This window comes from Camarhynchus parvulus, chromosome 5 (assembly GCF_901933205.1).
Source record: "Camarhynchus parvulus chromosome 5, STF_HiC, whole genome shotgun sequence".
Lineage (NCBI taxonomy): Eukaryota > Metazoa > Chordata > Aves > Passeriformes > Thraupidae > Camarhynchus > Camarhynchus parvulus.
The window spans coordinates 25,648,594-25,671,975 of record NC_044575.1 but is presented as its reverse complement, the minus strand read 5'-3'; the positions used below and the strand labels follow the sequence as shown (position 1 = coordinate 25,671,975).

General features: G+C 38.9%; 1 protein-coding gene across 6 annotated transcripts in view; it reads left to right on the top strand.

Moving 5' to 3' along the window:
* Nucleotides 1-57: 57 nt before the first annotated feature.
* ZNF106 (zinc finger protein 106) overlaps nucleotides 58-23,382 on the top strand; it is a 40,787-nt gene continuing 17,462 nt past the window's right edge. For 2 of the 6 annotated variants that reach the window (XM_030950522.1, XM_030950521.1), the window contains exons 1-8: nucleotides 894-1,202; nucleotides 10,407-10,468; nucleotides 14,554-14,751; nucleotides 16,913-18,991; nucleotides 19,854-20,472; nucleotides 21,352-21,421; nucleotides 23,019-23,173; nucleotides 23,274-23,334. In XM_030950522.1, coding sequence (XP_030806382.1) covers nucleotides 909-1,202; nucleotides 10,407-10,468; nucleotides 14,554-14,751; nucleotides 16,913-18,991; nucleotides 19,854-20,472; nucleotides 21,352-21,421; nucleotides 23,019-23,173; nucleotides 23,274-23,334 — 3,538 coding nt within the window. In that variant the 5' untranslated portion in view covers nucleotides 894-908. Of the gene's footprint in view, nucleotides 267-893; nucleotides 1,203-5,355; nucleotides 9,108-10,406; nucleotides 10,469-14,553; nucleotides 14,752-16,912; nucleotides 18,992-19,853; nucleotides 20,473-21,351; nucleotides 21,422-23,018; nucleotides 23,174-23,273; nucleotides 23,335-23,382 lie in introns of those variants that run through there. The other 4 variants (XM_030950526.1, XM_030950525.1, XM_030950523.1 and 1 more) reach the window with 4 other exon arrangements.

Sequence of the window (23,382 nt, the reverse complement as noted above, 5' to 3'; positions counted from 1 at the left end):
CCCCCGGAAGCGGGGCCGGGCCCGCCCCGCTCCTCCGCCACTCCCAAGGTGGCGGCGGCAAGGAACCGCCCCCGGCGCCCTCGCACCGGCCTGTGTACGCTCGGCATGGCGCTGTGCGAGGGCTGCTGCGCCTCCTTCCCTCCCCCTTGAAGTGTGGGAGTCTCAGTGCCGGGTGTGGGTGTGCATGTGGTCGCCCGCGGTCCCGCCGTGCTTACTGGAACTGCGGCAGCAAACAACGCAGTACAGAAGTGGCCCTATTTTTATCGGTGAGGTTTTTCTCCAGTTTACTCTCTACTAGGACGATGAGTGTTAGCACCCTTCTGCCACCAGCGGAGAGACGGAGGGCAGAAAGGGAAAGCTACTCCTCGCTGTCACCGACCTTATCCTTTGCAGCTGAACCGCGCAGCCTTTCCTGAGGTATATTCCTTATAAGTTCTTCCCTGAGGCTGCTGTCGGGCTGTAAGCACTGAAAGCACAGACGGTAGCTTTCACAGCATCGGGTCCTGCATCTAAAGCCCCTTTTCCAGTAGAACTGCTGCTGCGATCTCAGAGCTGGGTCTTGGTTTCCCTCACCTCTCTCAGCATCTCGGGATGCTCCAAGTCCCTGTGGACTTTGGCCTCGTGAAAGGTCCCAGTGCAGTAAGGCTTACTGCACAGCCCGCGCCCTTCTCCTCCTGCCTTAAAAATCGCCCCTGGAGCAATTTCCCAGGCACGGCCACCCTGGCAGGCGTGATGTCCACGGCGTCTCGCTGCTGAGGTACCCGCCGTCTGCAGCGTCTGATTTGTAGAGCGGTAACACGTAGCACTATGCGTGTTTAAAACCCTTTGTTTACACATAACAACAATAACCTCCATTATCATTATCTGTTGGTAAATGCCCCCAGCTGGCCGGTGCTGGTGCCCTCGCCATGAAGTTCGTTCGCCTGTCGGCTGTCCACGATCGTCCCGCCGCCGCCAGGACTGCATTTCCCGGGAGGCCCCGCGGGCACGCAGGCGTGCCGTCCAGCGTGCAGCGCGGCCGCCCTCCCGCCGGCCCATTGGTGGGCTGCGCTGTGCCCCCGCCAAACCGCGCGCGCTCATGCGGGGTGGGCCCGGTGCGGACGCCGTGCGGGCGGCCGGACCCGGGGCGGTGCTGGCCGGGCCTCCTCGGTCCCACAGGGGAATGGGCTGCCGGGCTGCTGGCCTGGGCAGGGGTGCGATCCGTGAGTACCGGGGCTCTACGGAGCAGAGGGCTTGGGGAGAGCGGTGGCGGCCGGGGGCGATGGGGGCTGCTCCGGCTCTGGCGGCGTGGGCGGCCTGTGGAGGGCAGCAGGGCGAGCCTGGCCGAGGGGGGCTGCGGCTGCAGTCACCTCGCCTTGGGGCGGGCATGCGCTTTGCTTTGCCTTGTGAGCATCCCCGATTGCTGTAGGGATCCCTGGACTTTGATGCCCTGCTGTAGAACAGCTTAGGGCGGAGGACTTTCTGTCCCAGGTGTGCAGCTGCCCTGCTGCCTCTTCGTGCTTGCCAGGAGTGTTTCCGGGGATGAAGTGTAACTGAGTGCAGAGTTGCTTAGTTGCCTTCCTCATAAGTAAATATCTAAAAATGTGTTGTAGTGAAAGCATGCATGAGTTTAGCGTGAAACAAGTCATAATAGTATGATGAAATACGGGGTGTTTGAAAGTAATCATTCATTATTGCACACAGAGTAGTTGAAATCCAAACTTATATTAAGAACTGCTCGGGGGTGCATATGAATGTCAATTCGTAAAAGTTTATGAAACATTGGATACAAGTAGCATTGATGAAGCATTAAAGTTCATGCTTCAGTATACTTTGTTGATGGAGGTTTGGCAACAATCTTCTCATGCAAGTATAAACCTTTTCACCTTCCCTTCTGCACCTGAGGAAGTGCAGCTTTAAAGAACAGGTAGGTTCTGAGGTGGTATGTCCTGAGAGAGAAAATAACTGAAAATTTGTGGACTTTGTTTTCAATATGAGTTTCCAGGTTTGCATGTCCTATATCTCTATTGCTTATTGCTGTTCTTCAGTTATTTGCTACTTCTTTCAGTTAAATCTCAATTACTGTATTTAGCAAATTGGCTGTTTTGCTGAACTGACAGATCCTGGCCTAAAAAAAAAATCCCAAACACTTAACACTTCCAAAAATTTGATTAACAGCTTTGCAGAAGTTTAGAAGCTTATTCCCATTAGTACTGCAGTATTTGGGATTACAACTGCAGGCTCTAAGGACCAATGCAATGTATCTCTTTAACTTTTTACATTGGAAAATAGAATTCTATCCTGAAGTTTCTCCTATTAAAAGCAACTGAATTATGTTGGTTTTTTTTAAAGTCTTCGCTTGACTTCAGCTGAACTGGCAGTAAAAGGCAGCTGCACTTGGACTACTTTGTGTGTTCCACTAATGCCTGATTTTTGTATGTAAAGTTAGCTAAATAGTTACTATGCTCTGGCATTTTCAGTTGTTTTTACCCAAATTATGTTTGCATTTTACCTAAGTCTGTTTGGTCACTGTGACCAAACTTCATGTAGCTTCTATTCCCTAGGTTCAAAAATGTCACATATTTGAAGATATGTCAACTAAAGACCTTAATTCCCGCAGGATTGTGAATTCAGTACAGGATAACAGCAGTGACTATCCTCTAAATGTGTACCTAAATTGTGTACAGAGATACAACTTGTAGTATCTAGGTAAAATGAAAGTTTTTTTCTATCAATGTTCTTTTCACCTTATCTTGTAAAGAAAAAAATTGTAAGATATCCAGAATAAAATTTAAATTTTTTCAGAATAAAATTTAAATTGTTAAAGCTCTTTTTAACATCTGGTAATCATCTTCTGTGAACTCTGCCACCAGATGGTGTCATAAGATTTGAAGTGTTACCTGACTCAAGCTGATTCTAGCAAAGTAAGAGGATAATATATGTTACAAGTAACTTCTTTTTTTTATCAAACTGTGTTTTATATTTGTAATGTAAGGTTTTTGAGTTTCTCTCATCAAGTCCTAGACTATTTTACATTTGGATCCTATTGTGGTAGAGCTGCTTGTGTTCAGCCCTGGGACAAACTACAGAGATATGACAATTTAGTTAGAGCCCTCTATTTCTATTACCTGGTCATTAATGACTACTATCTTAATGTTTGAGATCCTTAACTTGATTTTTTTCTTGGTATGAAAGCTCTTTATATTGAAGAGTGACTTGAGTACCTTGGTTTGAGTGCTTCAAATCACCCTCCAGTGATTCTTCATAATCTGTAATGGCACTATAAATAGAAGAAGCCCAGTTACTTGCCGAATGCTCTCCCTGTTTGTTGTCCTGTGTCTGTACAGATCTTTCTTAGGGAGTCTGAGTTATTTTGACAAGGCCAGGTACGTGTTGCTGTGGAACTGCAATAGATAGGATGTATAGAGTAATCTGTTTTGTTGTGCCTTTTGAGTCCTTGTTCTTAACTTATCAGTGAAAGAGACATCATATGAATACCTGGGAAGGATATGATGAGATTAAATAGCCTAGGAAAGGGGGGAAAAAAGATACAACTTAATGTTACAGAAATAAGTGTAAAATTAAGTGTTGGATATTTCTGTCATTCTTATAAGGGTCTGTAAAGTGAAGACCCTTTATAAAGTGACTCAAGGTCACCAGAATAAGCTGATGTGAATTCTTTTGTGAGTCACAGTAATATTTAAATTTTTAGATACTTAAACCTAAAATTTAATTGGGTTGTTTTGCCCACATCTTGTGGATCACTATGTTGCTTTTTAGTAGGACTTTGTCTCAGTCATTATCAATTGTGTTTGAGGCTGTAACAGTAGTAGGGATACACAGACAACTCCCTTCTCCTAAGGATGCTAATAGGGGTGTTAGCTAAAGTACTACGTCCGGTTTTGAACAATTCTTTTAGAGTGCTTTGGGCAGTTTGGAAAGGGAAATGGCTATTTTAATAAGCCCAGGAAATGTGATGTTTGAGGAAAACATCTGAAGAAAACAAAACTTGCATATGCCTTAAACCAAATAGGGAGTATGGGAGAAAACAGAAGCTTTCCAGCTTGTGGAATTTCCAGGTATGTGGATTTTAGTTGTTCTGAGTGACAGCATACAGTAATAATGCTGAACAGTTCTTCATTCCAGTTTGGACAGAATATATTCCTGAATCTTCAGGTGTGTGAAAAGCTCTCATGAATAAGAAAGAAATAAGGCATTTAGTTTCACTAGAGAGAAATGATCACCTTGATTTACAGCAAGGAAAACTTACTTTGTATATTAGGAAATTATTACCATTGCTTATGTATAGGAGTTGGAAAGAGGCAATTTGGTTGTGGCTTAAAGTGTATATGTTCTTCTGGTCTGTGCCCTGTTCTTAGACGTACATGAAATAAAAATAGAAGTCAGTGAAAACTCTGTGTTCTTGCCAGGTGTTCTGTGCCTGTGCAGGTGTGTTTAAGATATTTCTCTGTGGTGTCGTTCTCTCCAGCAGACTTTCCCTGTATGTTGTAAAAATCCCAGCCATACTTATGAGATAGCACTTAGTTTCTGCTCGATGTTTTCTAGGCCAGATAGTGAAGTAAATTTTATTGCTTTTAACAGGAGCTTAAAGAACTTTTATCTGTGAAATAACTTTTCTTTCCTGGCTTAATGTCAAAACAGTTAAGCACTTGTCTGCCCAGTTTTGCCATTTGCTGTCTAGTGGTGCTGCTTCAGTGCTCAGGGGTCTAGACTACCCTTAAATTGTCACATGGATAAAATTAAATCTTGGAAAACAGGGAGAAATTTACCTTAAAAGCTTTACTTCTGGTACAAGTATTTGAAATTCTCGAGTGTAATGTAGTTTTCTCCGTTGCCCTGTAACAATAAGAAACCAACTACAAAGTAGTTAGTGGCTGACAGTGTGCTGGAGGAGAATCATGCTGTTAGTCATGACTTTAGTAAGTCCTTAAGTTTTTGTTTGTTGCCTGGGTTAGGACGCACAGATCAGCATCTCAGAAGGAAAGTTAGTGCCTCACACGTGTGCCCAGAAGGAGAGTTAAGGTAATTAGTAGAAGTTATGGTCTAGCGGGGAGGCATGGTAAATTCGGATGCTTGAGGGGCAATGAATCTTGGAAGGGAAGATAGTCTGTGGATGATAGTGCTTTATTCCATGTAAATTCTGCTGGAGGTGATGAAATTGGAGCACAGGGCTCAGTATTATTATTACTATTCTACAGTTCATCTGGTGTGTGTACAGCTGGTTGCTGCAGGACAGAAGTCACTGAGGCGCTAGGAATGACATCTCTGCAAGGAGCTGAGCATGTTGCTGCAGAACATTCTGCACAGCGAATTTGTAGCCTCCTGTTCTTCTCAAGTGTTGAGTTTCCACTGCTCTCTGTAGGGACATGAAGCACTTAGGCAGGCCTTTAGACAGGCCAGCACTGCTGTCTCTTTGAAGCCTCCTGAGGATTTCTAGGCAGCTGGAATGCCAGGCTGCACACCCCACTCCATGGCACTTGTGGCTTTATATAGTCAGAGTGTTCAGCCACTAATCTGTAGCAGATTTAATCTTGATGTACATTTTTAATGTATGTTATCCGGTGAGGTTGAATAACTGTGGACAAATGGATGTTGTACCAGGAAGTAGTCTAATGCCTAATTTTCTTTGTAGACTATTTTTATTTGTGAGAAGGGCTCTCTAAAATCTCTGTAGCAGGCTTTCTTAATTTAATTAAAGCTCTGTGGTATTTCTAAGCTCTGTACAGGTGCAGACTATGGGCAAGTTGTGTTTATATCACCCTGTTGTAGAGCACATCCCTTCCTTTTAAAACAAACAAGTAATAAATGACCCATTGAACAGTTACATTCCCTCAAAATAGAAAGTTGTTGTAATATCTCATTTGTTTCAAAGGCTTTGCATTCTGCTCTTAACATGTGTTCTTCTTTTTATATGATGGTGAAGTCTTTTTGGCAAAACCTTATCTTTGCTTGGAGTTCGCTCATTTTTTAGAGTAGCTCATCTTTCTACTCAAGTCCCATAAAAAGTAATTTTCTATGTTATACAGCAAGCTGATGATTTCAAAAGCACAAGGTGTTAAAGCTGATAAAATCTTGAAGGTTGTTGAAGTATGTGGATTTTTTTCTAAGAATTCAAATGTGCCTGCATTTATCTAGAGAGGGCGCTGTTTCTGAAGTTTCTTCATGAAGAATGGAAGTTTTGAGATTGAACAGACCAGTATATGATGAGATGAAATGCAGTGTCTGCATGGCTCAAAAGCTGTCTGATTCTTTCTGATTTTACATAGTGACTGAGGAAATGCCCTTGATTTATTATGTTACTCAAAATACTTCATAGAAGTTCTTTTACAGTAAAATTGAAGTACTTAATTAAAATGAACCACAGTGTTTATAGGTTTAGCAGCATTTGGGAGAAAGCTAAGGATGATGGGAAGTGGTTTATATCTATGTAAGACAGTAAGTCAAGAGGTGATCTGGAAATAGAATGTGTGTCTGTGTTCTCCCAGTCCCTGTAACATCTACCGAATCTCTTTATTTCTGAGTCCATGCCACTGAGAGTTTCCCTTTTCATAGTGACATCCAATAGCATTTGAATTCTATCAGTATTTTTAGTACTCTGTCATAAGTGATGCCCAGCTGATTGGGCAGTTTGCCGAAAACTCTTCCTGTAATCGTGTATAGTTACTATATGTTTTAATTAGTCAAAACAGGTGTAGTGTTAGTTCTGCTGGTGGAAGCTTTTTAATGTTCTGTGCTAACTGGCCTGCTTTTGCTGATTTAAGTCCCATGCTGCTTTCAGCCCAGTGCAGAACGAATTCTGTAAATACTTGGGTGATCTTGAAGGAGATCTTGAGCACATGTACGGTATTACTCTGCTGAACTACAAAGTAGTGCCAGCAAAGAATGTCGGGGGTGTACAGAATATTTTAATGCAAAAGGAAGTGTCTGAAATTGGTGCAAGGATTAGCAGCCTTGCTTTCCATGAGTACTTCCATATTAACTGCACTAAACCAGCTGTACTATGTTGGATAGACATCTAAACATTTGTCACTTGTGTATGATCATTAATAGTTCCTTTAGATCTGTTGCAGCTGCACAGATCTGTGTATAAACAGTATATTGATGATGTGCTACTATACTCACCTAATGATGTGCTACTATACTCACTAGGGAATCAGGAGTCTGCAATATCTCATTTTCTGTCTCTACTTGTATTAGCTTAAACTTTCCTTAACTGCTGTCTCGGTTGAAATATGTTTTAAAACAAGTTTTTTTTTATAAATGCTTTCAAAATAATTTGTTGTGAAAGATAGTGTTTCTGAATCCTGACCTTCCATGAAGGCAGGTGCTTTTGCATGGACATCGCTGATACCATATGAATTTATATGCAGGCTGGTGCAAAGTTTTGAATAATCTTAAACCTTTGTTGGGGCTCATGTGTCAAAATAAACAGCTGCTACTAATGGTTCAAATATATCAGGTGCCCATGTGATCAAGCTAAAAAATGCATATTTAAACAATATCAGGTATCTCAGGGATATCAAGAATGGTGGTTAGGGAACACAAGATGACTGAATCTCCTGTTGTGTTTTAAATGTGTTTGTTTTAGTATGATGATGTGGATTTTTTTAGGGAGAAAACTGTTTCTCTCTTGTCTAATGGTGGAAGTGCTATTGCAGCTCTCAGTTTCCTCCCCTTTAACCCAGACAGATGCTGGTACCTTATGTGTAAATGGACGTGGAAATCTGTAAGGAAAGAGTTACTTGTCAAAGAACTACGTTTTGGAGTTAAAAGGTTGTGCTTTTACTTGCTCATTTTTGTTTTCAGTTGGACAGGACAACTGAATATCAGAGCTTCTCTAACTCTAGGTAATCTGGATTTGGTAAAAATCCTGTTCCTGCCCTTTGTTCACAGGTTCTAGTCAGTACCAGATTTAGAGATTTTGATGCCGCTGATAAAGAAGGTTGATGTTGAATAACTAGCATTAACTTTATAGGGTCAGTTGTGAAGTAGAGTTCTTGAAGAAGGCTCTTGCAGGTTGATTTTGATGCTATTAGCTAAGTTAGCTCTGAAGTTGCCTAATGTAAGATAGCAAAACTTGAAAGGATTTGTATTTTTCTGTGCAGATACAAAAATGCTGAGTATTGAAAAAATACATTTGTTTTCAATTTAGGGTGAGGAACTGCCTCTTGCCAAATCAATAAAAAATGACAGTAATGCTCGATCATTGTGCATTTTAGTGTATTTTAAGATAAAGAAAAGTGCAAAGATTGTACCCTGTTATTTAAACAGACATATCTCTTTTTGCATTATAACCTAGACTCTAATTTCATTGCACCCCTTATGAGTTAAACATTCTAATAAAATACATATGACATTTTATTTGACCTGCTGCTGCTTTTTTTGCATATATGCAACTCTTCAGTAGATTAGTGTTAAAATGCTGTCTAAATTGAGTATTTAAGTACATGGATATGTGCATTTCTTTCAAAGGCTGGTGAGAAAAATACTGAATTTAAATTACTTCAGGTTTTATTTTATGGTGAGTAAATGGATCAATAAATCTTGAAGACTAGTGGTCTTTGATATCATAAATGACCTCTGTTTCATTTTCCTAGGGCCTTAAATATCTTCCTTGAGTGGTCCTGTGCACTAAAATAAAGATCTGAGTTTGCCCTGCTTGGTTTTCCTAATTCCTTATCTCCCTGTCATCATCCTAGTTGAAAAGTGTTTTGTTAATCTGATTTGAGTAGCTAAGAGGATTTGTACAGATCTCCGACTGTTGAATGAGTACCATGTCTTGGATGACCAGGAACAAATGAAAGAAAGGGAAAGCTACTTTTTATTATAGATGTTTTAGATGACTGTTCAAACTACCTTATCTTTTTTTGAAGAGTGACTATGCATGAGAGGCATGTATTCTCTTAAGCTCAGCACAATAGTTTTCATGAACAGTAACTTTGCTTACTTTATTTAGTAAGAGAGATTAATGAAACAAGTAATCCTGTATGTTGGTTATTTTTAAATTGTTTTTATTTGCAGGTATGGGATAAGATATTTCCAGAGTAATAAGCATGGTTCAGCAACGAAAATGTGCTTTATGTCACATTGTGTACAACTCAAAAAAGGTAAATAATTCATGCTTGACATGCATCAGTAGATTGATATGAAATGTAAATGAGTAATGCTTTCATTTTAAAATTGTGCAAAGTGCAATTTCCCTTTACTAGGAATATATTGCCCTAAGTCTATCTCAAATCAAAGAATATATTTCTGTGTGCTTTGGAGTATCTTTCTTGAAGTGAGCTGTGCAGTATGCCTGATTCTGGATGTTAAAAATAGTGAGGTCTTTGAGGTTTTTTATATTATTTTATAAAGATAATAAAGTGAAAAGCACTCACACATATTTGGCTGTAAACTGTGATATGGGAAGAATACTGTAATACACGATTTTATAGATTCCTTTTGGAAGGTCTGTGCTTCCATATGGAAGAACCAAATGGAATTGTGTTTTCCACGTAACACAGCATGTGTTTTCATTAGTGTGTCAGTTTGGTGTCCATCTTCTGTGTTCTGTGTATTTATGCAAATTCTGCATTGAATCTGAGAGTTTCTTAATGGACCTTCATGTACTTTTTAGCTACATGGCATGTGGAGATGTGCCATGTGTTTTAATTCACGCAACTCTTCAAGGTGGAAGATGTTCCTTTCCATTTGCAGACAGGATTTCAAGCTCTAAAGAGGATAGTGATTAGTATCTGGTCTTTGAAGATTTCTGAACACTTTGGCTCAAACACCAAAGGAAAGTTAAATCATCTGGACTGCTTCCTTTTGCTGAGTGATGAATGTTTTTTCTCTTCTGGCAGCTCCATTTCAAAAGTAAATAATTATAACTACTGCAGTTCATAGATCAGGGTTGCTGTAAACAACAAACTGACAGGTACATCTCAGTTTCTGAAGCGTCTAGCCAAGTAAAATAGTATATGATGATGAATTTACAGCTGTCTTACAATAGAAATGCAGAGAAACTGCTCAGATTGCACAGGGAAACTGTTTTAAGTACTGTGATTCTGAAGAATGGTATTAATGAGACTTTTAATTAAAATGCTTTTCAACAGTGTTTGGTCAAAAATCAGTCTAATAAACTTTGCTACATAGACTGTTATTTTATTTTCTCCTGAAATTCTGCTTCCATTGTGTTGAATTTTAATGACTCTTGTGTTCTTCTTGAGAAAGGTAACATAACTTCCTGCAGGTGTGCCTACTTGTGCTTTCATAGTCACAGAACAGGAATGGCAACTACTACAGCCTTGCAGGAGTAGAGTACACCCTTGTGCAAGGCAGGAGAACTCACAAAAATGAGGTTTTCAGACATGATACAGCATTTTGTTTTGTTTTGACCAATTTTTTTTTTCTGCATGTTGAAGGAGATGGAAGAACACAAGAGAAGCATGCTTCACCACAGAGAACTGGAAAACCTGAAGGGAAGGTATGAGAGCAATCTTCCATCATTCTTCCCTGTGCCATTTTGTATGTCACTTTTTGGAAGGACTCCTGACCTATTTCCCATACAAGCTGAATTGCACAATTTATTTTTATGCTTCACTTTAGTAGCATGCCTTGTCATACAGCTGGCAATGAATGTGTTTTCATGATGTCAGAAACCCAGGAGGCAAACAATGATGTGGAAGAAAGCTCACCTGCATTGCTTTGACTGCAGTGAAATAAAGTTACTTCATTCTTGGCAGTTTCATGTTTGTGGGTTCTTTTTCCAAGCACTAGATTTCTGCCTTTTACAGGATAATCAGAAATTATGAACAGTGATATTTTTCTTTTTAAATTTTTTTGGGGTTTTTTTAGTTTTCAATGATGTAAAAATAATTGGTGATCTTTTAAAACACAGTTGTGTGATTAGAAGACCTAACCATGCTGGATGGTGTTTCCTTTAAGGTTTCCTTGTTTTATTTGAAACATTTGGAAAGTAAAAGGGGGGAGTTAAGGGATATTCAAACAAAGTCCTAATAATAGGGAGTTAGGTTCCAACCAGAATACACTTTAAAGTGATTTCAGATGTATGGATTTTGAGGTAGCCACAGAGATCAGATACTGTCAAATACTTGAATATTTGATCTACAAATTAATTTTTAATTGTCTTGCAGCAGAAACTTTAACAAATGACAAATCTGTTTTCAACACCTCTTAAAGAACTAAAAGTAACCCTCTTTCCGCTCTTTGAGGTGTGGGGGATTTATTTTGTCAAGACATCTATCTCATACCTACGGGAAAAGACCAGAATGCTCTCTGCCCTAGATACTGACTGTTGGCTTCTGGTCAGCTAACTTATTGAGCGCTTCTGTTCTGGACTGTCGTCTTCTGACAGTAATTCTGAAATTTCACTTATTTTGACATCTTATTTTGGGCCTTCTACATTTTTTTTGTTTTGTTTTTTGTTTAGTTATGGCTCTGTAACACTAATTTCTAGAAGTTATATATTGTGTCTGCAGTGGCTTGCAAATGATTGGACAATTTTTTGTTTTCCACTCCATAGGACTGATATTAAGTTAAATTTCTTTCATCATCATTACACTTTTTATTACTAATGTAACTATCTGTCTTCATTACTCTTTCAGAAGAATGCACGGAAGATGCTTGTTCTCAAAATAATGAACTTAATTTTCCACAGTGCAACAGCAGCCTTGTTCTTTCTCTTGTGCCCCTTCTTCCATTTAAATTTAATTAGAAGTTTTTTAGGAGTCTTTTACAGCCATGTATTTCAAGAAGAAAATGTGAAGCACAAGCAGCAGCCTCTTGAGTGTGGCTGAATTGTGTAACAGATGATAATACCATTAAAGTATGTGGACTATCAACATCTTACTACCTTGAAATTTAGTATCTGACTAGAAGTCACTTTTCAGACTTTCTGTATGCAAGAGGTAAAGGAAATGCATTGATTCATACTTTTTTTTTCATTTGAAGTTAGCTTAGTTATCTCAAGGGCTAGAATAATTTTCTGAAATGTTTTAAGAATCTTCTTTCCTTCAAGTCTTATTCTTTGTGATGTATAAGGAGAATTGGATGCCAAGTACAAAGCTGTAGCATATTTGGGTTTTGCTTGTTTTTAGTTGAAAGTGAAATAGTGCTCTGGTTACATGGGACATTGAGACTACAGTCTGAAGTATACATGCAGTAAATAAAGCTCTTGAATACTGTCATACTGAGAGTACTTTCGTTGTGTTTACCTCAAACTTCTTTTGGCTGCCTTGTTTAACAGCTAAAATTGTGTGGTGTTCCTGTGTAGCAGGGGAATGTGTAGACATAATCAGTGCGTGCCATGGACTGTGCTAGTTCTGGATGGCATTAATAGGTGTAGGACAAGTATAGAACTGAAGGAAATATAAATTCCCCTAAGTGTAGCTATCTGAACTCCTAGCCAGTTTATCTTCAATTAAAGCAGTTGTTCATAAAGAAAAAAAAGTGTTGTGTTTTTCTTTAGGCTCATGTAGATTAACAGCAGGTCAAAGAAGTCTTGCCTTTTCAGATTGTCAGTTGGTACAAGAACCACAGCTTTGTAATTAGTAACTTGCAAGTTAGAAGTGGTAGAAACAAGTTCTTTGTCCTCAGTCCAGCTGTTAACTCATTGGCTTTGTCCAAAATAAATAAAACTTTGCATTTAGTTAGTCAGTCTATAAATGAGGATGGTAAAAGTTTTATGCAATAATTGAAACATGGGTCTTATGAAGGATGTGGATTGTTCTTTAAAACCTAATTACTGCCACATTAGAAGCACTGGGGTGTGCTTCTCATTGAGAGTACTTATGAGTGAAGTGGAACGTTACGTAAAAAGAACATCTTTTTCGGTGAGAAGCCAACTTTCTATTTGCAGTTTGCCTTGTGTGATGACCTAAGTTAAAAATAAGTCTTATTAGCTCTGCACAGCTGTGCCATTTATGAGTGTGAAGAGGCTTTTTCCAACAACATTAGTAAAATCCACTGGTTTGGTTACCTTTATTGCATTAGGATAGCCCGAAGTGCAATATATAGGATATGGGCTTTGAATATTTATTAGCCAATGTGAAGTGTATGAAATTAAGTACACTTAGTTCTCGAAAATACAGGGTAAATCTGGAAGCTACTGACATCATAAATGAAATTTATCTTAATGTTTAATCTGAAATTAATTAGGCTGCAACATACAGAATAATTAAACAAAAAAATTCTGATTTTTAATACTTAGGCTGTTCAAAATAAAGCAGACTCTAGGTGTGTCTGAATGACTGCACTGATTAAATATCTGAAGTATGTTAGTAGGGAAAACCACTGATATCCAGGATAAATAAAACATAGCTGCTGACACTTGATTAACCACTCCCATAAGGACGTTGCCTTAATACCTTGAGTGAATGCACATCTTTTGATCTTTCTCTCTCTCTTTTTTTTTAACTGTTCACTAAAAACAAGGATTCATGTTTGTCTTTTTCTTTTATGGATCCCATTTTCTTGACACTAGTCATGAACTGTGTGTTGTATTATGATGCTTCTGTTCTAAGACCTTTGTGTCAAGTGCTCCATGGAGACATACATATCTGCTTTTATGAATTAACTGGCAGAATTGAAAGAAACACTGTGGAGGCAGTCGGTGAATCCTGTCTTGGTCCTGCTGAGTTATTTGCAGTGGACTATGCTCTAAATAATTTTTTTTGTGTGGTTTTATTTTTAATCTGGTGAACATATTTTCCTTTTTAGGAAGTTAATAATGTGCTTCTTTAACACTAAATTATTGGAAGGCATTGTCAGAAGAACAAATGTTGTGGTTTTAGAAATCTGAATTTCTTAAAAAGAAAAAAAAAAGTTCAAGTCTTGCAGTCTTAATCCAGTAATATGAGTAAAGCCATTTGTCTGATACAGCTGTGAACTTTCTCCAGCTGAAATTATTTCTATATTTTTTGAGATAAGTCCTCTAAAGTAGAAAGCAGACCTCATGCACACTTGAACCAAATAAAGTACAGTGAACTGAAGACACCCTCCCATCACTCACTGTGCTGTGGAGTCTTTGGATTCCAGGCAGCAGTCTCAGCTGTCCCAGTTTAGGTTATGTTGTATCAGGATTGGCTGTATCCATGTACTGCCTCCTCCCTTTTCTAAATTTCACTGGGGGAAGGCTCAAGGCAAGGATTAAATGTAGAAGCTGTCACCAGGCTTCCCCAGTGCAGCTGGCAGCATGGATGGATTTCAGAGCTCCTGCTAGCTCTGGAAGCCTTTCATTCTGCCTCCTCGCTCACTATGTTTCCTCTGAATAGATTTTGAGTACAACAATTCAAGAAGAATTCCTCCTCCCACTTAATGTAGCTTTATTACCAAGTCTTTTACCTCTTGATTGTTGGAAAAAAATCTTGTAAAAACTGACCATCAGAAAACAAAACCTTGAAAGAAAAAGCCAGAGAATTCAAATAAATGTACTGAGCAAAGCCTAGTTGCCTTGATCTCAGACACATTCAGAGGAAACAAAGTAAGACCAGACCTACCTGCCATGCCAGTTGGCAGAGTTGAAAGCCCACCCTCTGCCTCTCTTCCTAGGGATAGCAGCCATGAGTGCCGGGTGTGCAGGGTGACGCTGGTGGGTTTGTCAGCATATGCCAAGCACATCTCCAGTCAGCTGCACAAAGACAACGTTAGTGCCCATGACAGAAAAGAGGAAGAGAAAGAAGCGGCAGAAGAAGAAGACCTTGACAGAGAACTCATTCAACTAATCAAGCAAAAGAAGGAACGGAACCGGTGAGTTTTCCTTTCTCCACTTAGATCATAGAATTGCTTTTAACACAATGAGGATGCACTCCTGAGGCTTAGGTGCTCACAAAATGTAAACCGCCTGTAGCCAGCATACTTGTGAGAGCAATCCAAGAGACCTGTGTGGATATCATAGTTTCAACATGTAAATGTGACTCTGCTGAATGTTATTGTCCTGTTCCTCTGCCACTAGTATGGAAATACAATCATTCTCCATTATGGGTAAAAAAAGTCTTGAGTTTTGAGAACTCTAATGTTTTTATTTTAATATTTGATACCTTTTTAACTGAAGGCTTAATAAATGGACAGTAGTGCTAATACTGTTTATGGTGGAGGTTGTCTGTAGGAACCTGGCCTTTAAGAAACTGCTGCTGAACATGTTTTTTAATAAAATCAATTGGATTGTTCTGTAAATGTCAAGTGAAATCCCCTAGTCCTTGAATGAATTTTTTTACCTGTTGTATCTTGCTGCTTACCATTAGCTAAACATAGTTCCAGTGGCTTACTGTGAAATAGAGGGCTGCAGAAAATAACAAATATTGTCTTTTATTTTACCTTAAAATCTGCACTTGTGCATTGCTTGTGTGATGTTCCAGTTGGGAATATATTATTTGAATAGATTTATGGCATGGTGATGGTACTAAAAGGGGATATAATTTAAAAAAAAAACTCTTGTGTTCTGTGGCTAGAAATTTAAATTAGTGTTTCCAGATGTTGAAATCTGTGACGACTGTTAGGTAGGTTTTGGCATCACTCTGTCATACTAGTGTGCCCCTGCACTGCACAATGGTAATGTTTTCATACTGGTTTATGTAGGTAGCAAAATTGTTACTTTTCCTTTTTGTTTTATGGAAACGGAGTTATACTGTCAGTGCAGTGTTGTTCTGAGGCAACTAAAACTGTAGAAAATCTGTCTGCTGGGTGCTGCTTTGGAGAGGCAGAAAACCAGAAGGTTTAAGTTAACCAGGATTAAGTTACTAATTCTGCAAAATTATTTCCATTAGATCACAGTCTAGTTGAGTCAGTTCTTAGAAATTACTGTATCACTTAGATATTGTTGTTTTGAATTCTTGTCTTAGAGCTCAGATTATTTTGCACAGTAGACTGTTTTCCATTAGAGAGTAGTTATTAGTGAATCTTTTAGCAGAACTGGAATGTATCAAAACCATAAAGGGTGATACAATATAAATGTTCACTTTACTCAAATCAATTGTTTTTGAGTAGTAGTGTGAAAATTTACTGTCTTTCTTGTCCATGGATCTAGAATGGATATATTCCTGTGATCAGTTCCTGGAAAAAACTTTTAATGAAAACTCCTCGTTTGGTGGGATAGATTGCTGACCCTGGGAATAGCTGTAGCTGTTAAGGGAGCATTTATCTTTAAATGTACATGTGATAGTTTGCCATGTGTCTTGATAAGTTGCCAAGCACAAGTGCTATCCAAAGAGCAGTCGACAGTGCTGCTAGGAGGCTCATACAGACTCAGGATTGCATGCTGTGGACTGTTCCAGTCTCTTGATTAAAAGAAGACAAATTACTTTTGTATCTGAGGTGCATCTTCTGTGGATGTTTTACATCTGTGTTTTAACTTAACCTTTATAAATGGAGCCATCGTGTCAATTGTTCCCTCCAGTAAGGATAATAATGGGGTTTTCATCCTAACTTTCCTCCATTTTCTATCAGTTCACTCTAGTTCCACCAGCACAATAGTCTTCAGAAAAAATAATCTCACTATTGAGTTTTCTATCTACTAAGATAGATCAAATTACAAAGGTTCTATAACATTAAGAAGCTTTATTTTTATTAGTTTCTTATTAGTCCAATAGTAAATATAAAGGAATATTATCTTTCAAGTTAGAGAAAAGTGTTTGAGAATCAGTCTATTGACGTGTCCCTACACCAAATCTTTTGTTCTTGTGAGAGAAATTTTGAAATTATCACGTTTAAATAAAGGTATAACATTAGTTTTGAAAGTCAAACATTAGTGAAGCTTGAAAAGCAAAGCTACTAAAACAGTATCTGTTTCTTTCTATAATAAATAATTTAAAAAAATTTTCTTCCCAGTGCAAATAAAATTCATGAAGCTTGTGGATTGTTGGATTTTAGTAGAATAGCATCAGAATTTAGGCTTTTCTCAATTCTTTTGTAGGCAAACTGAACCAAGTTGTGTAAACCAAGAATTAGAATGTGATGATAGGAGATCACAGAGAAGGCGAGAAGAAAGAGCTGCTTACAAAGAAAGAGAAGCTTATGATCAGTCGTCATGGCATCATCATAATGCATCACAAAGGGACTGGAAATGGGAAAAGGATGATTATGTTAGTCCTAGACAAGGCAAATTTTCACACTCTCAGAGGAACCTTAATATACACAGACATTCAGGTGGTGCAAAGGGACGCTCTGGGTGGCACCAGAATGTTTCAGGAAACCCTTCAATTCGACATAATTATGGGAATTCTGGAAACGCTTGGCATCTGAGTGGGCGGAGAGGAGGAGCATCAAATTGGCATCATGGTGCCAGAGAAAGAAATTCTACTTGGCACTCAGAAGAAACGGGTCATTTTTCTAGCTGGAATTCCAAGAGTTATGGAGGAAACTGGAAACCAAGTCCTCATGGTGCAAATGGCTGGAATTTTGGAAGCTCAGGAGATTCATATTTATCAGAGCCAAATATATACAGTCAGGAAAGGTCTGCATGGCAGCGGCCAGAGAAAGGCAATGTTCTGCCACATAGAAATCGAAGAAATAGGGGTGACCGTCTGGATTTTACTAGTGATGAGCTTGCTGCTGAGGGGGTGTTAGAATTTAGTACATTGAAACAACCAGAAAGCAAAACTTCAAGAGCCAGTGGAAAAAGTGTCAGTCCTTCCAGAGATAAAACATATCGCTGGAGTCCCTACCCATACCAGAAAACCGCAGATCAGCAACCACGGTCTGAAGATAATGTTTCAAAAACTTCAGATAAAATGGGTTCTGTACTTACACCTCTTACTGATTCATCAATGAAAGGAGAAACTTGTGAAGCCAATATTAGCCTTTCACAACTTAAAAACCATGAAGCATCTTCGCCTTCTAATGGAACCTCAGATCACCTTGATTCTTGCAAGGTTATGGAAGACTCTTCCAGTGGCGAAAAGCCTGACAGAGATGATGGCAGAAGTAATAGGATGCCATCACTGAAATCCCCTCTTCTCAATATCACAGATACGAAATTATCCTTGATAAACCAAGATGCGAACAGTCTCTTAAAAAATGTCAGGCTTCTGTTATCCTCAGCTAGTGGTGAAGAGCAGAATCATCTGAATGCGGTGAACTTGGAAACAAACAGTTTCTCCTCTTATTCATCAAAGCTGCATGCTGCTTGTGTTGGTAACTTACAAGACAACAAAGATGTGCTTGGTAGCAATCTTGGAGAGCCTATGAATAACTTAAGTGAAGCAGAACAAAATCCCAAAGGTGTCCAGTGCAACCATTCCTTGCAAAATGCTCCCTTAAGCTCTTGCAAAGATACAAGTGACCAGAATAGGGAAGAAACTGGGAAGACATTGCCAAAGAAGGAGTTCAGACTAGGTTCATTAGATGTGAGTGGTGATGATTTAATGGGAAGTGAGAAGTCAGAAGCAAAAGTTGAAATGTTGGATTCTTTTTTACCCTGTGACACTCCTGAAGGTAAAACTACCACCTCTGAAAGGGAAGATGATAAAAAGCCGTCTGCTTCAAGCATTGCTTCTGCTGAGCTAAAAAATTTTACATTTCAGATAGAACCCACAGTTTCTTCGTCAAGCAGTCAGGACCATTTGCATGTGGATTTGAAAAGCTCACAGGACAGGGAAGGGAATGAAGAGTGTGTCAAGTCACGTGATCAATTTGAAATTGAAGGTTTTGAAAATCCTTCAGATAATGAGCTTCAAAAAGGAGGAAGCCAGTCAGGAGGCCTCCTTCTTCCAGATTTAAGCAAACTTGGCCTGCCTGCTTCTCTGCAAAGAGATCTGACACGGCATATCAGTCTGAAGAGCAAAGTCGGGACAAATCTCCCAGAGCCCAATCTCAATAACGCACGCCGCATTCGGAATGTGAATTGCCTTCGGAGAAGTGAGACAGAGAAGGAGTCAGGGCTTAAACCTACCCTCAGGCAGATTCTTAGTGCTTCCCGGCGAAATGTTAACTGGGATCAGGTCATCCAGCAGGTAACCAAGAAGAAACAGGAACTTGGCAAAGGTTTACCAAGGTTGGTACCCTTCAGATCTAACCAGATCTAACCATGTCTCCCTCAGGGCATGCTGAGGGAGGAGGGTTATGTTTTCCCATATCTGTAATGAATTCCAAAATCCTTAAAGTAAGAGTTTATAATGAAGCTTGCTATGCCATGATTTTTTGCAGAGCTTTTGAAAATGCAATTTTTTTGCAAATAATGCAGAGTTTTTATTGATTGATGCTATGAATGAATCTCTGTCCATGGGTAAATAAAAGTAATCTGCTCAGAAAAGATTCTGCTCCATTCAGAATGGTTGCTTTAATATCTGAATGTGGATGGTAACAATGTAGTTTCTGTAGTTTCTTTTGAAGTTCTAGTAATGGAAGAATGTAAAAATGCAATCAGGATGGGAACAATGCTGTGACAGTTCCCTATTTCCTCAATTTTTTAGGACTACAAGAAATGCTTGCAGTGCTGCAAGCAGTGTAAATGCTTACTCTTCATTTGTTAATCTTTTATTCTGATACACAGTTTGCTTTTGTATTTAAGGAAGCAATTCTATAATACTGCATTTTTGAAACTTGCTTTAAACCTGAATAATTTGAAATGTCTTGAACAAATGTCGCATTTGATTATTCCAACCTTGCTTGGGAATAATTTATAAAAACATGATTTCTGACTTGAAAATCATGCTGCCAGTTCTTAGCCACTAAGTCTGGTTATGTGATACACAGGAGATGTTCCATTGTCAGATGAGGTAGAAAGCACAGAATACCGCTGTAATGGGATTAAACCTACCGCTTAAAGCAGTAATGTACATTTGGGGAAGGGGAAGGCTTTTCTCTATGTGTAGCAGGCTTGTAACTTGTTTATTTTTCTTTTTATCTTGTTAAAGGTTTGGCATAGAAATGGTGCCTCTTGTTCAAAATGAGCAAGAGGGTCTAGAACTCACTGAAGAATCTGATCCGACTGCTCTAGAAGGATTCCAGTGGGAAGGGATTTCCTTAGTGTCTGGCTCAGCCAGAAAACGTAGCTTTTCTGAAAGCAGTGTCATAGCAGACAGAAATCCTTCTGCTTATAGCTTTTTCAGTGAACAAGCCAAAATGAAAGAAAGTGGGCAAAGGCAAGTAATTGCAGCCAGCCACCCACATCATATAACATCTGGATATGAGGCAAACACTGACATTGAGGCTGATCAGAAAGAGGGGACACCATCTCTTGCTTTGTCACCTTTTATGTCTGAAAGAACCGAGGCTAGCAGAAGTCACAACCTACAGGCCACCTCTGAGATCACAGGCCGCACAGAAGAAGACCAGGAGAGCCCAGAGAAGAGAACACCTCTTCTTGAAAAACAAAATGTATTAGAGGTTTCAGAAGAAAATCGTCCAGCTTCAAATAGTGCTTCACTTTTTGCAATGTCTAATAACATAGATGCAGCTACAGACAGTAGCTGCACATCTGGGACTGAACAGAATGACAGCCAAGGAATTGGAAAGAAGCGAAGAGCAACTGGAGTAAGTGTGCAATTCTGTCCAGCTTTGATCTGCTGAAAAGGTTCTTTCTCTGTCAATGGTTATTCAGCTTTGGAATGATCTGTGCTGGGAGGACTTTCCCCATCTGATAGTCTTGTACACTGATAATATCAAGTTCATTTTTTGTTTGACTTGATTTTCGTTAAATTTCTGCTTTCATAGTGCAGGACTTTTGATAGTTTTTTGTAACTAGTAGGAATGACAAATGCTCTTTTTTGATATGATACGTGGCATACTCTGTTGATAAACAGGAGCTGTTAAAATATTTCTGTGGAAGTACTGGGTTTTGTAGCAAGAATCTTGGTGTTTCACAGCACAATTTAAATGGAAGGTAGCCTGTAGCAGAAATTTGTTTTCCTTAGATGTTTCTGGTTTTATGGTAAAGCAAGGAAATAAAAACATTTTGAAAAAATTACAGACCTAAAATTATAATCTTAAATCTGAATTTGTTTCAGAGTCTGGTCTTAGGCTTTTCCAAAGGTTCAAAAAAATCTTGTTGATCAATTTCACAAAATGGTTTTGCAGAAAGCAATAATTCTAATTCCTCACTGTTTAATCCTCTTCACCTTCATCTAAAACTATAGAGCAGAAACTGTAATTCAAGTGCAATCTTAAACATCTGAGCAAGAAGCAGGCTATTGGCATATTTAATATTTCTTCTCAGCTCAGATTAAAACATAGTGCTCTGTTGTCCTCCCTCTTTTGAGAGCAGAGCAGATGATGAGTTATGCAAGAATGTGCAAGCAAATGATGGATTCTTCTCTGTGCCTACAATAATGATTGAAAAGATGACAGGTGTTCGGCTTCTTGATTTAGGCAAAATTATTCTTGTTACTTTTTAATAGATGATTTTACTTGCAGGAAGGATCTTCTCCTGAAATCCCTAGTCTAGAAAGAAAGAATAAAAGAAGAAAAATCAAAGGTAAAAAAGGTGGGTGAATATCATACATGTGTGCATGTGGTGTAGAGGCTATAAACACCCAGTAGTATTTTGACTTGGCTGAAGTAGTAGTTCCTTAATGTTACTATGCTGCTTCTTGGGCTTTTACTGAAGTTTGTAGTGTGGACTGCTCACTAATCTGCAACACATTCTTCTCTGAAGACCTATATCTTAATTTGTCATAAGTTATTTCTGCGAGAAGCGTATGTGCATCCTTTCTGCCTGCAGTTCATATTCCTGATTGTACAGATGGGGCCTTTGCTTTCCCCCTCTACAGGCTGGTGAGGTTTATTGCCTCTTTGGATGGAAGTTCTTAAGGGAGAAGTCAACAGTTAATTTCCTTCGAATTTGCCATGCAGCTTTCCCTTTCTAATTCTGGGTGGTCTCACCAGAAGAATTGTACTCTGTTTAATTTGGTCTCTGTTCTGTTTTTGATATCTCTGACAATGCTTTTTACTTTTTTGATGTTCTTAGTGGAAATGAGTGTGGAATGCCTCTCTCCTTCATGCTCCTGACCAAGGAAAAGTCTTATTCTGGCATTAGACAGATACTTCTCAAACATGCCTAAAACATCTTCATCACCATGTCTCAAAATGAATCATCCAACCATCATGTTTTAGGCAGAATATTTTCTTTGATAACTAAACCGTTGCCAGGAGCTTTGAGCTCCGAAGATGGCTTTTGTACCATTTATCTTTTTTTCCATTATTTATTTATATTAAGAGTTGTTTGTAATATAGGGCAATATTATGACTCTTCTGTGGCAATGAATAATTGACTACTTGAAAAGGTGGGGGTTTAATCAGCCTCTTTCTCCAATGACCAGTGTCTGTTATAGCAACTAATAATGCATTCTACTTTGTAAAATTTCTTTACCATTACTTTGTTTTAATGTGATTGTTATTGTAGTAAATTTGCTGAAGGAAACTATAACCTGAGTGCAGTTAAGCAGTGCCCAGATGGAAATTTGTTTGGACAATCTCTGTAATGCTAGAAGTCTCTGGGAGTATAGGACGATCTTTTACTGAGTACAGTGGTCAGAAACTCTTTCTCAAGAGATGGCAAACACCACTCTCATGGCCCAAAATCATCTCAAGTAGTAAACTCTTTTTTTAATCATAGGGTTCCTTTTCTCCTAAACAGCTTTTCCTTGGCTTTTGCATTCAGGGAATAATTTAAATCTTGTTTAGCTTAAATTTGCCTTTTCCTTTTTGATTACATTAATGGCAGGTGTGTATTTGTACTTCTCGTACACATGTTCTTCAAGAAAAGGTCTTTGTGGAAGATAATTACTTCATTTATTTAACTAAATCAGTGCTGGCAAAGCTGTGATGGAATTAATTACTAAAGTCAAGGTTGAGATTCCTTAAAGAAGAATACTTGACTTTGCAGTTTATCCATGTGGATGTGGCTAGTCCTGTCCATAAATACTCCTTTTTAGCTTGTATAATTATCCATGCTTGAATGCTTGACCTAATTTATGAGATTTTTCCATTCTGAGGTGGTGCTATTTGTTGTGATATCACAAGTAGGGTATCTTAATGTATTGTTCAGTGCAATTAGACTCTACCTTTTATTTCTTTTTCAGAACGTTCTCAGGTAGACCAGTTATTGGCTATTTCTCTGAGGGAAGAAGAGTTAAGCAGGTCCCTGCAGAATGTGGACAACAGTCTCTTGCAGGCAAGGGCTGCCCTGAGGGCTGCCTATGTTGAGGTTCAACGGTTCCTTGTGTTAAAGCAACAGGTAACAGTGGGCTTTGGAAACTGTCTGAGCTTGAGCTTAGCAGCATGAAGAACTGCCTGTTAAATCAGTGGGACTGATATAAGCCACAACTGTTTTGCAGATAACTATGGAAATGAGTACACTGAGAAGTCAAAGAATCCAGATCTTGCAGGGGCTACAAGGTACAGGATACCGTAGAGCTACAACAGTGCAATGCTTACTTTCATATT